The 18,481-nt window shown below is 40.3% G+C and overlaps 1 protein-coding gene across 3 annotated transcripts in view; it reads right to left on the minus strand.

Moving 5' to 3' along the window:
• LOC126299382 (MAP kinase-activated protein kinase 2-like) overlaps nt 1–18,481 on the minus strand; it is a 94,329-nt gene that overhangs the window by 28,375 nt on the left and 47,473 nt on the right. For 2 of the 3 annotated variants that reach the window (XM_049991249.1, XM_049991251.1), the window contains exons 4-5: nt 15,088–15,195; nt 3,979–4,077 (exon numbers count right to left, since the gene is read on the minus strand). In XM_049991249.1, the coding sequence (XP_049847206.1) occupies nt 3,979–4,077; nt 15,088–15,195 (207 nt within the window). The remainder of the gene's footprint in view (nt 1–3,978; nt 4,078–15,087; nt 15,196–18,481) is intronic. The other variant, XM_049991250.1, reaches the window with a different exon arrangement.

Here is an 18,481-nt window from a genome sequence, read left to right on the forward strand (position 1 = left end):
TCGGTAGCTCAGTTGGTAGAGCACTTGCCCGCGAAAGGCAAAGGTCCCGAGTTCGAGTCTCGGTCGGGCACACAGTTTCAATCTGCCAGGAAGTTTCATATCAGCGCACACTCTGCTGCAGAGTGAAAATCTCATTCTGGAAACATCCCCCAGGCTGTGGCTAAGCCATGTCTCCACAGTATCCTTTCTTTCAGGAGTGCTAGTTCTGCATGTTTCGCAGAAGAGCTTCTGTAAGGTTTGGAAGGTAGGAGACGGATACTGGCAGAAGTAAAGCTGTGAGTACCGGGCGTGAGTCGTGCTTCGGTACCTCAGTTGGTAGAGCACTTGCCCGCGAAAGGCAAAGGTCCCGAGTTCGAGTCTCGGTCGGGCACACAGTTTTAATCTGCCAGGAAGTTTCATATCAGCGCACACTCCGCTGCAGAGTGAAAATCTCATTCTGTCATATGTATGTTTACAAGATTTTTTCCTGTCTGCTAACAAACTCTGCTTTGGTTTCTTTTTAGGCAGGATTTCACATGCAAGCTTTTTTCTGACCACAGATTTTTTGAGGGGCTAAAAAGAAGCACCTCTTTACCTAAGAAACAGCTTTGACGAGAGACTGGGGACATTTCTATCACCCTAACCGGAAGCACAGGCCTCAAGCTCACTTCAATTGGCACAGACTTTAGTCTGAGCCAGCACTTTCTTTGCCTTTCAGCTTCCTTCATGCAGTATTCAATTAAAAATTCTTCACAGGAGGCTGTCTTTATCTTCAAATTTCCCAGTCTTCTTCTATCTTGTTCTTTTTCTTTGTATTTATGGGTGTTTTATTTGCTGACATCTTTGTTCAACTTGTTTTGAAGTTTTCTCATGCACTCTCCTGAAGTTTTCCCCATTTTCTGAATAAATAATAAGCCTGTATTAGGGTAATCTATTAACACAGTTGTCATACCAACCAACATAACAACAAGAAATGTGAAATGGTTTAGATTGATAGTGACAATGCAAAAATCTGTCATGGGCGGGACCCAATTACTTTTAACAATTGTACCTGGTCATTTATAAACTATGGGTCAATGGATCTTTTTATTTGCTTTTCTCACACCTAACCTAAAATAAACTGAATTGCTATATGCAGAGTTAGAAGTAAACTTTCTCATGTTTGTCACAGGTGGCATACTAAATGCATAGTCAATTTTCTGAATTAGTTGCATGATTAATAACTTACCTTTTTTAAAAACTGAAGTTTATCTGAAAGATAAGGTCCAGCTCTTGCAACTTAACAGTTGAATCAACAATGGGTACAACCTAAATTGAAATAGCTGTTAACATAAAATGCAAACATGTAGTTTTCCTTCCTTATCTGCAGGATTGACAACTTTGTTTAACAATATTTCCTGAAGTAATTTTAATAATTTTTAAGACAGTACAATTTAACTTTTGTAGATTCAGAAAATTATGACAAATTAAATTTAAAAAATATTAAAAATAAGCCTCAGGCTCAATTTGACATGGAATCATCAGATAGTATAATTTTAGACCCAACTTTATGTTCTATAAAGTGATGTACTGTAGAGATATGCTTATTTAGTTGCAGATGACAAATTACCAAAATATCTGTACCGCAGATGAATGATACCAACATGAACAACAATATGTGCTACTAAGATATATATTTTGTGATGGTGTTTTGATATAATGACCATAATCCCAAAATTGTACATAATACTTGCCTTGTAATATTCTACTTGTGGTTTGACAGAAATGTAAAGGGAACCCACTGATGGTGAAATCACCAAAACCAGTATAGGCAAGAAAGTGGACAAATATCTTTGCTCAAGGCTGAATCCTTTCAAAACATATTTATTTGTTGAGGCAAACAGTGATACAAAGTCTGCTTTCACCTCACTCTGAGGAACAATTTATAAAGGGCTGCAAGAATATATCAGACATAGCTTCTTTCTTTTGTCATATTAAGGCCAATTCACAATTCACACTGGCTGTCATATTACAGCATGGCATGCCAAAATATTCCACAATGCATTTCAAATGGTGACATCCCCACTGGTCATAACGTCATGTCATGTCACCATCAAGGTTACTCACGAAGTTTTGACAGACAGTGTCATAATCAGTTGTTGATCACATGGCCCCCAAGCTCATTTCCTCCTGATGCATACCCGTGCCCTCATCCTCCATACTTTATTTCGTTGTGCTTTCATTAAGTGATGGTTTTCATGGATGATATCAATTGCTATTCTGCATCTTTGTTATTCATTCTTTGTCATTGGTTTTTTGTTATTAAGACTGAAAACAGCCATGGGAGTTGAGATCAAAATGACCACCATCTGAATTAAAGAAAAAAAAAAACCACACACACACACACACACACACACACACACACACACACACAAAACCTTTGTCTCTGAATACTGAGGCCAGATTTGTCTGTCCTCAGCAGTCACAACAGTGGTCGTGTATGTGTGAGTTGCCTGTGTGTGTGTGTGTGTGTGTGTGTGTGTGTGTGTGTGTGTGTGTGTGTGTGAAGGAGGCCTTTTGGCCGAAAGCATTAGCAGTCTTTCTGTTATGTCTGTCTGTGACTCAATATCTCTAAAACATAGTGAGTAGCAAGCTATCCTTTGCATAATATTGTGAGTATTCCATCCTGGATTTTCCATCATTTAAAGTAAATTACTTAGTGTTATTTCAGAGTGTCAAGTGGCTTCAAAATTTCTACAAATATGTCCATTTCTTCCAATTCAAAAAGCAACAAATTTCATGGTTTTAAGTCCCATCAACAGTGATACCAGTATAGTTCGAGCACTAGCTTGGATTGAACAAGTATGGTGAAAGAGTGTGACGATGTCCTTTTAAAATGAAGCATCCCAGCATTAATTTAGAGATATTTAGGAAAAATACCGAAATCCTTTGTGTGGATGGCTCAATAGGGATTTGAACCCCATTCTTCCTCTATGTAAGTCCATTGCCATAACCACTGTCACCTTGCTCTATCTTTTCCCCCAATACAATTTGAAGAACATGACAGTAGGGCAGATCTGAGACATTTCAGTTATTCAGTTATCATTAATCCCTCCCCCTCCCTTTCCTAATACATAAACTTGTCGAAAACTGTCTCACCATACAGTTTGTCATGACTACAAATGCTTATCAACCGAGACTGACCAACAATCTCTCTTCCTTGCAAAATCTTCACCCATGATAGTGAGTGGCACTATCACCATATGTACAACACATGTCACAACATAATTCTGATTGCAAATAACAATTGTAAAGCACCTCACAACGCCGAAGAATAACTAATGGCAAAAAATCTTTCACAAAAATGGAAATGTCCAAACGTATGGATATAGTGTCAATCTCAAGCACTTACAGTCACTGTAATTGCCACTGCCTATGCTGTTTGCCTTGCAGCACATTTTCAGTATTGTTGTATAAGACCTCTCAACTGAAACATGTCAGAGCCAAATTTAAGTGTTCACAATGGATTGTTTTTTTATTTTTTACTTCTGATTTTGTTCTTTTTTGGGGAGGGGTGGGGAATGAGCATTCTTAAGTTAGTTCCTTCGATCACTCTTAAAATGGACAACTTTCATTGTAATTCTTTCACTAGACATGCACAGTATCAAAGTTACCAACTGATAAAACCACTCAAATAAGACAGGTTCTGAAAATATACAGTAAACAATCTTCTTTCATTTATAATACATTAACATCCAAATGAGAAATAGAGCTTAACATTGAAAATTCACTGTTGATGGGAATAAATCACAGACTGCAGGAGATATATTTCATTAATTAAAGAACAAAATATAACTGAATTTACCAAACTAAAATACACGCACATGCATTGGTGTGCGCGCCTGTGCACTCGCTCACACACGCACGCACAGTAATATAGACACATTAAACCAATTTTGGACTAGTACATAAACTATACAAATAAATCTATAGAGCTACAATCTGAAACTTTATACTTACCAACGTAATATGGTGTGTAGCATGGTGTTTGCAGGGTATCCTTCGAAAAGGTTTCTTTAGCAAACCCAAAGTCAGTCAGTTTTAATATACCTGTATGATCTGCAACAATTTGTTTTGATCAACTGTACACAGTATAATACGAATCTGACAGTTGAAAAATAGACTTATGACACTACAAATATATATATATAAAAAAATATTTTGCAGTTTTACACGTTAAAAAAACTTCTTTGAAATGCCAAAGTATCTTACGAGCTAACCTGTTATTGTGGAATAGGGAATCTGTGCAGACTCTCAGTTTTAGATCCATACATACTCAAAGCGGGAATGTGTGTGGAGGTCATCCACTGATTTAATTGTGTATATCCTGATGTTCTAAAAAAAGAAGCTTTAATTTTAAGGCTGTGATAATGTTACAAACAAAAGGAATTTGAAAACATGGGAAGAATGGGCAATGTTTGCAATGTCAGCATGTGAGCAAGTCAACAAGTACAGTAGAATGCTCCAAGTTTTTGAGTGTATATACTGATAAAAAACTTGAAATAGAATAACCATATTACTGAACTTCTCAAACAATTAAGTTCAGCTACTTTAGCTCTTCACATAATTGCTAATCTTGGAAACAAAGAATCAATCTCCAGGCATATTTTGCATATTTCCACTCAATAATGTCTTAAGGAATAATTTTCTGGGGCAACTCGTCGTCACTTACAAAGGTAGTATTGATTGGACAAATGCAAGCAGTACGAATAATATCTGGTGTTTACCCATGTGCCTCTTCAAGGTGCTATGCATTTTAATTGCACTGTCCCAATACATAAATTAACTACGAAATTCATTGTAAATAATACAGCACAGTTTGAGAAAAATGGTGATGTCCATACCTGCAACACTTGAGGGAACACTTATCTTTACTACTCATTATCAAAGCTGTCAGTGGCTCAGAAAAAGTGTTTAATATGCAGCAACAAAAATCTCTGATCATTTGACCAGTAACACAATGTGTCCGACAGGTAGCATAGCATATTTTAAGTCTAACTTAAAAACATTTCTCCTGGACAGCTCCTCCTGTTCCACTGAGGGGTTTCTAATTAAAAACTGGTACTCACACCTTGTTATTAAGTGTAATTGTATAAGGAGGACTAAACAATTTTGTGATCACTGATGTTAATACTAATAATGTACACATATCCCAGCCCAACCTAGCCGAGAATCGAACCTGGAACCCCGTGATCCAGTGGCAGCAACTCTAGCCACTAGACATGACTGTGGACATTCTGGCAGATGGCAGAACGGTGGTACAACATCAAAATGGTGTCTACATAAACCAACGTTACAAGCAGCGTGCTTTTATTGAATTCTTGTGTGCAGAAAAAGAAACTGTGGTGAACATCCATAAATGTTTGTGTGCAGTATATGGCGATGCTGCACTCTATAGGAGTACAGTTGGGCGAGACTAAAGAAAGTTACAACCTCGGAAATGCAGAAACAGAACTCCATGATCAGCCACACTCAGGACGTCATGTCACAGCCACTGCTTCAGACATGCTGAATCATGCAGCAGCCATCACCACTGTATAAGCAAAATCTTAAGAAATAAGTAGGTGATTTAGGCAACTTAGAAAACTTAATGTCACATTTGGAAGATTGAATTTTAAGTGGAGTCAATGGACAATTTCATGAATATTAAAGGACACAGCCTTCAGATATCTTGTAATGAGTAAAGGAAGGAATCTACGTTTGAAGAGGAGATATATTGTTGTTGCAAGGACAGTATTTTAACACTAGAGCCTTGGCTTATTCTTTTGTCTGGCACTCTTTTGCATTATTGCCTAGAATGCTGGACTTCTGTCACTTTTTTTATGAAATAAGGTAATTAGCAATTATATTTAATTTTACATTTTAGGGGAAAACCTTAAAAGAGACATATGAAGATTCACTTAGAACCATGGACAGTACGGTTCTTCCGCCTCTGCTGCAGCCACTACAACCATCGCATTTTTCCATGTAGCTTCATGCTTATTGTTAGATTGTGTTTGGTCAACAATCGAAAAACTCCCTTTTAGTTTGCTTCCTGATGACATTGTAGTTTTCCAGCAGGGGAGGAAAGGGAAGGTAGGTTGAAGCACGTCTGACCGTGTATGCAAGTATTGCACAGCCAGTGCTTTGTTTCATAAAACATGGTTTTAGTAGTGCATTCGTAAATAGTGCTTGCAACATACAAATTTATTATGGTCAAAAGTCTACAAACAGAAGCGGACATTATAAATGTGCTAAATGAGATTTTGGATCATGAATCTGAGGGCAAGTCACTGGAGTCTTCTTATAAGGAAAAATTTCTGCCACCTGTAGTTCCAGATTTTTCACCAGATGATGATATTACTCCTTCGAATGTTATACTGGATATTGATGGGGAAGGTATGCATATTTGTGTGTTCATTTTTATAATAATTACTGTTTATGTATGTGCTGCATAGACACAGATTTCAATTGCAACACTTATGTTTGTATGTTGTTGCTTTCTAGAGATTTTGCAAGTCTTACATTACATTTATGAAGATGTATTTTTTGTTCCAATATTCCACAATATACTGAATACCAATCCATGTTGTTATACTAATTATTACTATTACAGGAACAGCTGCCAAAAAGACTAGATCAACTTGTGGCCAGGGGCATTGCGTCAACGAAATTACCAAAGTTGTGGACTACAGCAATTTCCATCAGGCAGAGATATTGTAGCACCAGGTGGAACAACCTGGAAAGTGGGAATTATAGGTGACTGTTCAGCTGGCAGATACAGATGTTTTTCACCTTCACGTTTTGAAAGACCATGCAGGACCATCACCACACGCAAAATGAAATGTGAACGAGACCTGCTACAGTGCTTGGTATCTTATGATAATAGACAAAATTTTGAAACACACTGTCAAATGCACTGAGACCAAAGCACGTCGAGTTATGGGTTTAGATGAATGGACTATGAATGTTTAAGAACTAGAAGCTATTATAGCTATACTGTATGTCTGTGATGCTATAGGACCGAAAAGCTTAGATTGTCAATGAATTGTGGTCAATGAAGTTGGGAAATAATTCTGTGAAGTCAACAATGGCTCAGGACAGACTCAGATAATGGATTATCTCAGATTTGAAATTAGATCCACAAGATCAGAATGAATGAAAGTAGACAATTTTGCTTCAGTATCAGAATAAACAACAATTGACAAATGGCTTTCTCCTTCAAAGTCCTCTTGCAGAGTCGCACAGTTCATGGCCTCACAACCAGGCAACTACAGGCAAAAGTATTGGATGGCAGTAGATTAAGGCTCCAGATAAATTGTGAATGCTTTCCTTTATATGGGAAAGGATGATACTAGGCCAAATGAATGTCTTGGTAATTTTGTTGTGACAATTTTTTCACCTTCATGGCTTTCCCTGTAACGTTGGAAGCAAATAAGACAAGCCTAAATCAATCCCGCAGGGAAATTCCAGTCTGTATCAAAATGGGGATAAGAAGTATTATACAGCACAGCATTGTTGAAGAAGAATGATACCACACTGACAGTTTCCCACAGAAAGAGCAACAAGAATGCTCTGACTCTCAGCATTATGCATCCTTACGTTAAATTTGAAGATGATCTGAAAAAGAAGCCAGATAGAGTTACAATTTAAAAAGGCTCTAAATATGAAGTGGACGTGGTCGACCAAATGACTCTCAAATACTCTGTCAAAGTAGCATTAAGGCATTGGCCTGTTCACACATTTTACAACTTGCTAGATTTGGCTGGGATAAATGCCTAGGTATTGTACAATGCTCTAAACAAGAAAAAGTTTTAACACAGAGACTTCTTACTGCAGCTGTGGGGGAAGCTTGCTCAGAGTACGCAGCTACCATGAAGACTACTGCCTCAGTCACACCCAAATACATTCCTGATAGACAGAAAAGTGAACATGCTGCCTTGCTGTCTGCAACAAGACTATTATTTGTGTTCATTATGTGATGGTAGCCAGTAAGTCACCCAGCAAACACGTGTAAGTGTTTTAAAACAATAAATGATAATTTGCAAAAAGCTACTTAATTTTTGTTGATTACATAATAAAATTTTCAGCACTTCAAAGAATAGATTCATTAATAGTACTGATAACCCACTGACATGACAGTGAAATGGAAATACACACATGTCATTAGTGACAAAGCTGCAGTTCAAGGTATGTCCAAATATCAGCAATGTCATATTTATTCCACTGGCAAAACCTATGTAATCCAGAATCATGCATGGCCAATGTGCCAGAATAGAAAAGGGTGGCTTGGTAATTTGCAAGTTATGGTTGGTAAAGATCTTATTGTCATTAACAAAAGATCAGTTGATGTGAAATTCATTCCTCAGAAATTTCATATTTAAGGTAACAGTAAGATTTTTGAGAATAAGTACTGTGAAAAAATAACATTTACATGCAAGTTATTACTGTACCTCCCTCAAATCTGGGTTTGTTATGGACAAAGGCAACATCCACTCTGTAAACCAACCAAGCCATCGCTATGCATGAAATGAAATCCAACATTATCACTTGGTTATCATGTAATGGGTTTCTCCAGAAACTTATTACGAAGTACATTAGAGTTGCTGATGCTTGTCAAAGGCCATGCATCCACATATCATGCTTACGAAATAAAAGATCACATAGAACAGCATGGGCATCACGTCATGCAGACTACCACTGTAGCATTGACATTATGATCCAATCTGGATTACGTGGGCACAGATGAAAATCACATTTTTTGGAGAAAACCAGTATGTTTAAAACTGTGAATGTTAATAGAATTGTGCACACAGTGACTGACAATGTCAAAATTTCTGTATAAGCAGATGCTTAAATTAGAAATTCTTTTACTGAGCCTTTTTTCATGGAACTTCAAAAATTCATTTACCAGAGTCAGACAGGAATATGATGAGTGTAAATTTATGGCTATTAAGTCCATCATTCCATTTCACAGTACCAGTAGCTAAGGACGTAGTAGTTATGCAACACTGGGTTTCATTTATGTAGGGTAAATAGTGATCTCCAACAGCTGCTGTTTGCATGAGCATTAAAATATTGTATTTATCCATCAAAAAATCAATCATTTATGGAATCAGAAACTCACCAAGTACAATTTTATTTACATTCAACAGGTTACTAAGGTTGATTTGAACAAACTAAGCACACGTGTTTGGGATCAACAAATACCATTCCTTCTAAAGAAATTGAAGTCATCACCTTCAGCAATACCATTGTTTTTTACTTTGATCCAGACATGTTTCAGAGCTGAGAATGGAAACTGTGTCTTTTTTTATTCATTTCAGTATTACATAGTTCCATATTTGTTGTTTATTTGATTATCTTGGTTGGTACAGGAAAATCCCCAGAATTTGTTATCTATAGTTTTTCAATCAAAAAAATATTTTTAATGTGTTATTTTTGTTGTTGTCCAATGGTTCAGATGCCCCTGTCTATAGAACAACAGTAATATGCTGCTTACTAAGCACTAGACATTTCTATTTGAAAGACAAAACTCTCACAATAACAGTATTGTTAAACGCACACATGTTAACATGCGCACAAGTAGTCATCTTTCTGGGTACTGAAGCGACAGCATACAAAGGCCAAACTGATGATATTGGAAAGTATTTTCCCTCACTGTGCGCTGACAGCTTCACTCGGCTACTCTCTTGCTAGCACGGCACTAGGACTTGTCAGATGCCTTTTCTCTGGTGTTTGAAGACATTTTCAATGCTTTCTCCTGAAATTGTTACTGCTCAAGGAGTATTTTATGTTATGCCCAGGATCAACAGAAGAGCCCTTTGTGTTTATCATCACAAAGAAAATACTCAGTCTTTTTGTATGCCAAGAAAATACAGCAAAATTGAATTATTCATGGTGATACCATTATAATCTTATTTGCCACATGCTATTAAATATGGCTTCTATAGCACAGTTTCAAAACCCCATTACTCTACAGAACTTTCGATATGGTAACAAAGGCTTTACTAGTCTCTAAGAATAAACAAAGACATAGTTCTAACTTCTGAAATGACAGGTTCCTTTTTCAGTGAAGCAAAGATTTAATAAGAATAAGCTATCCAGGCACAGCTCACAACCCATCCTCAAAGGTTCCAAGTTTGAGTCATGGTCCGGTATGCTGTTTTAATGTATCAATAAGTATCAAACCAGCAACCACACTGCTGTAGAGTGAAAATTCATTCTAGAAGCAATCCTCTAGCTGTGGCTCAATCATTTTATCAGCAGTATCATTTCTTATCGAAATGCTAATCCTGCAAGATGCGCACCAGAACTTCTTGTTTAGTCCGGAAAGTAGGACAGATGTGCAGGCAGAAATGAAGCTGTGAGGCTGGGTCGTGAGTCGTGCCTGGATAATTCAGGCTATAGAACACTGCCTGCAAGAGGCAATATTCAGGGTTCAAGGCGTAGTCTGGCATACAGTTTTAATACAGGAAATTAAAGTTCGAGTAATTATTCCCCCCCCCCCCCCCCCCCCCTCTCTCTCTCTCTCTCTCTCTCTCTCTCTCTCTCTCTCTCTCTCTCTCTCTCTCTGTGTGTGTGTGTGTGTGTGTGTGTGTGTGTGTGTGTGTGTGTGTGTGTGTGTGTTCTACTTTTCTATCATGAAGTGAAAGTAGGAGGTCAAACAGTGCAGGATTTTAACTAAATGGCATCAAATATCGCTACAGGGCTGGCCTGAACGACCTCATTCATGACACTGCCAAGCCCAGAAACCCCCCGTTGGAGGTTCGAGTCCTCCCTCGGGCATGGGTGTGTGTGTGTGTTGTCCTTAGCGTACGTTAGTTTAAGTTAGCTTAAGTAGAGTATAAACTTAGGGACCCCATAACCTCACCAGTTTGGTACCATGAGACCTTACCACAAATATACCACAACCTCAGTAAGCAAGTTCACAGTAACCACTACCAAATGCTTTTTGTTCTGTGTTGCTAATCATTTTCTTTCCTTATTCTGAAACAAGTGAAGATACTAATTTTGATCCATCACGGAGTTCAATTAAGACCCTCATGACACCAGAAGTGACTGGTGGGCCATACAACCATATGTCAATTCTGCTTTCAGAGAAACAAAACAAGTGTAGCCTAAACGCCTCAAGACAGGAAGGTGTAGATCCTTTCCTCTCACCACTTCTAAATCATCTGGTGGTCATAAAGTTAGTTTACTTGCACTGGTGGCCAATTGCCAGTTTTTACTGTCCACACTCTACTCTATACCAACTGGAAAACAAAAGCTGTCAACATATTCTGACTATATTACAGCATGCTATTTCTCACACACAGACACGGTTACATTACACATTGCTATGTTACATGCTATAATTTGGAGCATTACAGTGGCAGAGGGCTGCAAATATGTAGACTGAAGAATAAAGATGTAGTGTTCCTTACATTTGTTTTATTTAAAAATCTTTAGGAGTTTTCACATGAAAAATTCAGAGGAACTATCTTTCAGTACAACCTCGTATGTCTGATCACTGAAAAAATTAGATGCAGTTCACCAAAAATATGTGCAAATTTTCCCAAAAATAGATGCTACATTTTCAGGTCCCTTTACATATATAGCTAATTTCGTAAAGTAATATTTCACCAAGCACTGTAGTTGGTTGACTGAAGGTTGAGGGACTAAACAACAAGGTCATCTCTCCCTCAACCAAAGGGTAGTTCATACAGAATTTGTGATATCTGCGAAGTATGTGTTGTGATGATGAAAATATATAGGACCAATAGGGCCAAGGCATTGACGTATATATTAACGCTACAGCTGAGAAAGAATTTAAGACGTGTATGGCTCGGGCCGGGAGGTAGGTCAGAACAAATGAGGGGTAACCCAGACCTCATCCAATGGCTAAAAAAGCCATCCCCTGCATCCACAGCACAATCAAGGTCAAGACAGTTATAGAGCAAAGAATGTCTTCTGCACGATAGATTCACACCAGTAAAAGTGAGAAGGCTAAAAATTCAATGCGCAGCCGTTTGATCGTCATTAATCAACAAGAGGAGAGAAATAGGTAAGGCAGCAGGTGGGTACCTCCAGGGCTCTGCATGCGACGGGAGTTGTCCAACCCACAGCTGTCCCACCCTTGCTCCAATGAGGTCAAGGCATTCTAAAGAGCACCCACTATTCAACTGAGTGCTATCTCTAAAACAGAAAATAGGAGACAAATAACATCTAAAAGCAATAAAAACAGAATAAGAGAGGGATGAAAGGGTGAGCTGGTCTAGATGGTAGCATCAGAAATCACCCAGACCCAGTATGCCGTACGTAATGCCCTAACCTCGAACATCCCATCCCTGCCCCAGAGGGAGCTTAAAGCCATATATCTGAAAGTAAAAACCACTTTCACGGAGAAAACAGACCCTGTTCAACAGTGTATGATTCGTCTGTCAATATTTGAGACAAAGAATTCGTAAAGCCATTCTCAGCACGGAGGGTTAGAAGGTGAAGGCCACATAGGATGGTGAATTCCTTCCAGGCAGAACAAAAGGATGAGTGCCATGCATCAGTATTCTGTTCAATAGTGCAGAGTTGGAAAGGGCAGTAGTCAATTACACGACATTCCACCTCTAAGTGAACAAAGATCTTATTGGCACCCATAAATGCGCACCTGGGAATGGCAAATTGAACTGGGGGTGAGGAGGGGGTGGGAGTCGGGGGTAGTCACTCCTCTAGACAAGCAGTGAGCCAGTTCACTTACTGCAATACCCATGATGTTGGACCAGAGAAAGACAACTGAGCAGTCAGTAGGACTAAGTTCAACAAGATGGTCATGAATAGTAGAAACAACAAGGTGACAAGACCAACATCAGCCAAAGGCCTACAGTCCGATAACTAAAGTACAGCGTATGTTAACAGCTATCAGCTCTGCTGTTTAAACACTACATGCTCCTGGCAACAGAAAGTGTTCCCGTCTGACAGGGGACGTAAAATCATGTCCTGTCCTATCCACGGTTTTAGAGTTTAAGAGCCATTAGTGTAAAAAATTGTAGAACTTTGAGACTCCTCAAGAACTGAATGTAACAGATACAAAGGCCATTGAAGTGACAGACTTTAGGATGCTAAAGTAGATTGGTTCCAATTCGTGGCTTGGGCACCAACCAAGGGTTGATGTGCATGAAAACACTGGAAGCACATTCAAGAAAGGGGAGGTGGAGATCCTGGCAGAGAGCCGCAAGGTTTATTCCAATTGGTAATCCCACCTAAGAGTGGATATCAAAAGTTCAATGGCCCTTGTTTGCAAAAAGAATGATATAAGGATCTGAGAGCTGGTGCTGTCTGAACTGAAGATGTAAAATCCCTGCTTTGGCAAAGAGACAATATGGGACTAGTCTGGAAGGTGCCAGTGGCCAGATGAACTCCACAAGGTTGGACTGAGTCTAACAATTTCAAAGCCGAAGATGCCGCCAAGCCATAAACCTGACAACCGTACTCCAGTAGGGATGAGACAAGGACCTAGTAAATATGGAGAGGAGTAGCGTGAACTGCACCCCAAGAGATATGGGCAAGGAAGCAGATAACTTTAGGCTTAAGCATGCAACTGGCATTCAGCTGATGAATATGGAGAAGCCAAGTAAGCTTTTTATATCAAAAATCAGGTTGAACTGTGCAACAACTTCCAAGTGCTAGGTACCTAAGTAGAGTTCTGGGTCAGGATGGATAGTGGTATGACAACAGAAATACATGACCCATGTTTTTGCAGGAGAGAACTGGAAACTATGGGAAAGGATCCATGCAGAAGCTGGGATCTTGGAGCTGGAATTCAGCTGAGACTACCAAGTGAGAGCTGTACCAAACACAAAATGCTCATTAATGGCAATGAGGAAGACAGTGACACTCGAGACAGAGCCCTGTAGGATGCTGTTCTCTTGGATCTGTGGAAGCTGAGTGAAATACCTATTCAAATCCAGGACAGCCAGTGAGATGATAATCGACAAATAATAAACAGTAGGGAGCCTCGAAAGCCCCAGTCACAGAGGGTAAGTAATATGTAGTGGTGCCAATCAGTGTTGTATGCCTTATGTAGGTCAAAAAAGACTGCACTATGGAGTTGGTGTACATAAAAAGCCTGTGGATTGCCATTTTCAACCATGTCAGATGGACGGTTGTGTATCATTCCTCCCAGAAATCAACTCAGAGACAAAAGGCCCCAAGACTTGAGAGCCCAGCATAATCTGTGGGCAACCATTCTTTCAAGCAATTTGTTGTGCTTTGAAGTCGTTTAGAAGTTATAAGATCGGAGTGTGAAAGAGGTTGCTTGAGAGTGATGCAGGGCTCTTCAGCAATTCTTAACACCTATGGCAATGTCTTTGGTCCACAACAGCATCAGCTGACAGTAGAGGGGACCTGTAGGGAGGGGAATAGCAGTTTCAATGGCATGGGTGATCACATTGGAAACAGTATTGCACAACATCAATGGAGGAGGGTGGAGAGAGAGGGAGGGAAGGAGGGTGGAGAGAGAGGGAGGGAAGGAGGGTGGAGAGAGAGGGAGGGAAGGAGGGTGGAGAGAGAGGGAGGGAAGGAGGGTGGAGAGAGAGGGAGGGAAGGAGGGTGGAGAGAGAGGGAGGGAAGGAGGGTGGAGAGAGAGGGAGGGAAGGAGGGTGGAGAGAGAGAGAGGGAGGGGAGGGTGGAGAGAAGGAGGGTGGAGAGAGAGCGAGGGAGGGGAGGGGTGTGGAGAGGGAGGGGAGGGGTATGGAGAGGGAGGGTGCGAGGGGTGAAAGGGTGCGAGGGGTGAAAGGGTGCGAGGGGTGAAAGGGTGCGAGGGGTGAAAGGGTGGGAGGGGTGAAAGGGTGGGAGGGGTGAAAGGGTGGGAGGGGTGAAAGGGTGGGAGGGGTGAAAGGGTGGGAGGGGTGAAAGGGTGGGAGGGGTGAAAGGGTGGGAGGGGTGAAAGGGTGGGAGGGGTGAAAGGGTGGGAGGGGTGAAAGGGTGGGAGGGGTGAAAGGGTGGGAGGGGTGAAAGGGTGGGAGGGGTGAAAGGGTGGGAGGGGTGAAAGGGTGGGAGGGGTGAAAGGGTGGGAGGGGGGAGGAGAGAGGGGGATACAATTTGAACAATACATACCTGGCTTTGTATAAAGCAAATTTTCTGGCTTCAGATCTCTGTGAGCTATGTTCATATCATGAAGATGTTTGACAGCTAGGCAGATTTCTCGCATTATTTCTGCTGCTTCTGCAAAGATACAATAAAAAGTATGTTACAATCTCTTAATGTGTGTAAAAACATGAAATAATTTTGTATCTAAATGTGAACACAGAAAACTTAAGTTGAAAATTAATATCTTGGTCACCAAGCCTCATCAGTCACGTTGTTGTTGTTGTTGTTGTTGTTGTTGTTGTTGTTTTCAGTCCTGAGACTGGTTTGATGCTGCCCTCCATGCTACTCTATCCTATGCAAGCTTCTTCATCTCCCAGTACTTACTGCAACCTACATCCTTCTTAATCTGCTTGGTGTATTCATCTCTTGGTCTCCCTCTACGATTTTTACCCTCCACGCTGCTCTCCAATGCTAAATTTGTGATCCCTTGATGCCTCAAAACATGTCCTACCAACCGGTCCCTTCTTTTTGTCAAGTTGTGCCACAAACTCCTCTTCTCCCCAATTCTATTCAATACCTCCTCATTAGTTATGTGATCTACCCATCTAATCTTCAGCATTCTTCTGCAGCACCACATTTCGAAAGCTTCAATTCTCTTTTTGTCCAAACTATTTATCATCCATGTTTCACTTCCATACATGGCTACACTGCATACAAATACTTTCAAAAACGACTTCCTGAAACTTAAATCTATACTCTATTTATCACAGCAAATTGTTAACCTTATAGCAAATCAGATTATGTTGCAGAAGCATTTTCGAAGCCTTCTGTAACAATCTACAACTTAGTCTATATCATATCCATAACTAAAACTGTAACATGAGAATAATTTTTAAACATTTTAAATTCATGGAGAATCCTATTAATTTCTCTTCAATGATAACGCAATTTTTTTTATCAAGGCCAGATTTTGTTACTTTATCGTCTTACCTATAGCTTTCCTTTAATTAATTCCACACAAAAACCACACAGAGGAAACAATACACTTAAGAAAGAGGTGATGAAATTTTCCCCTTTCAAAGATTTCATTATTATTACATTATTTCATTTATGTAGGCTTTATTAATGTGGGACATAATCAAATTCAACACATTACAAAAAAGGAAGTGATGCGAATGTGACACTCTCACTCTGAAAATAATTTAATAATAATTATAATTTGCTTGTAATAATATAAATAGGAGCAATGCACTTGAGCATATGTTGGATCCAGACACCTACAAAAGTTTGCTGTCAATAACTTTATAGTTTTTTGTGTATGTCTTCTGCACATTTTTGAAATTTAAAGCTCTTTGATTTACATTGATTAAATCAGTTTACGATGTTTGTTAGTATTTGTACAACTGAATTCAGAAGCATCTCTACTTTTTTTCCACTAATTAAGAAATGTAACTTACATCAACATACTGACATCCTTGTATAGTTTTACTTCAAATGTCTCCTCCTGTCAACAGACCTTAACCAACTATATTCCACTTGGCAAAAATATATATAAAAAACAAAGATGCTTTAACTTACCGAACGAGGAAGCGCTGGTATGTTGATATACACAATAAAACAAAAAAAAAACACAAACACACAAATATTCAAGCTTTCGCAACCCATGGTTGCTTCATCAGGAAAGAGGGAAGGAGAGGGAAAGACTAAAGGCTGTGGGTTTTAAGGGAGAGGGTAAGGAGTCATTCCAACCCCGGGAACAGAAAGACTTACCTTAGGGGGAAAAAAGGACAGGTATACACTCGCACACACATGCACATCCATCCGCACATATACAGACACAGGTAGACATGTGTAAATGCAAAGAGGTTGGGCAGAGATGTCAGTCGAGGTGGAAGTACAGAGGCAAATATGATGTTGAAAGACAGGTAAGGTACAAGGGGGCGGCAACTTGAAATTAGCGGAGGTTGAGGTCTGGTGTGGAATGGGAAGAGAGAATATATTGAAGGGCAAGTTCCCATCTCCGGAGTTCTGATAGGTTGGTGTCAGTGGGAAGTATCCAGATAACCCGGTTGGTGTAACACTGTGCCAAGATGTGCTGGCTATGCACCAAGGCATGTTTAGCCACAGGGTGATCCTCATTACCAACAAACACTGTCTGCCTGTGTCCATTCATGCGAATGGACAGTTTGTTGCTGGTCATTCCCACATAGAAGGCTTCACAGTGTAGGCATGTCAGTTGGCAAATCACGTGGGTGCTTTCACACGTGGCTCTGCCTTTGATCGTGTACACCTTCCGGGTTACAGGACTGTAGTAGGTGGTGGTGGGAGGGTGCATGGGACAGGTTTTACACTGGGGGCGATTACAAGGGTAGGAGCCAGAGGGTAGGGAAGGTGGTTTGGGAATTTCATAGGGATAAACTAAGAGGTTACGAAGGTTAGGTGGACGGTGGAAAGACACTCTTGGTGGAGTGGGGAGGATTTAATGAGGGATAGATCTCATTTCAGGGCAGGATTTGAGGAAGTCGTATGCCTGCTGGAGAGCCACATTCACAGCCTGATCCAGTCCCGGAAAGTATCCTGTCACAAGTGGGGCACTTTTGGGGTTCTTCTGTGGGAGGTTCTGGGTTTGAGGGGATGAGGAAGTGGCACTAGCTATTTGCTTCTGTACCAGGTCGGGAGGGTAGTTGCAGGATGCGAAAGCTGTTTTCAGGTTATTGGTGTAATGGTTCAGGTATTCAGGACTAGAGCAGATTCGTTTACAACAAAGACCTAAGCTGTTGGGAAAGGGCCGTTTGATATGGAATGGGTGGCAGCTGTCATAATGGAGGTACTGTTGCTTGTTAGTGGGTTTGATGTGGACAGATGTGTGTAGCTGGCCATTGGACAGATGGAGGTTAACGTCAAGGAAAGTGGCATGAGATTTTGAGCAGGACCAGGTGAATCTGATGGAACCAAAGGAGTTGAGGTTGGAGAGGAAATTCTGGAGTTGTTCTTCACTGTGAGCCCAGTCTTGTCTCTGTCAACATACCAACGCTTTCTCGTTTGGTTTCAACACTACCTATCTTCTGAACCTCTTTGTCCAAAAACTAAAAAGAAAAGTTCAGTTAAAAGTGGACAGAAAATCTACTGGGGTGTGTGGTGGGGGCAAGGAAGTGGCATGGGGCAGGTATAGCAGGGTAGGGGTTGGGGTTGGGAGAATCCTAGTACTGCCTGTAAGAGCATTCGGCAACAAGGTGGACATAATAGAGCTGCTAGGTGCAGCATTGGAAGGCTTCGCTGCATGGGGAGGGGGGAGGGAAGAAAGAAGAGGAAGGACTTTTAAGTGCATTGATAGGATAGAAGGTATGCAGGCAAGCAGGTGTGTGTGTGTGTGTGTGTGTGTGTGTGTGTGTGTGTGTGTGTGTGTGTGTGTGTATCAGAG

Source organism: Schistocerca gregaria, chromosome X, assembly GCF_023897955.1.
Source record: "Schistocerca gregaria isolate iqSchGreg1 chromosome X, iqSchGreg1.2, whole genome shotgun sequence".
Classification (NCBI taxonomy): domain Eukaryota; kingdom Metazoa; phylum Arthropoda; class Insecta; order Orthoptera; family Acrididae; genus Schistocerca; species Schistocerca gregaria.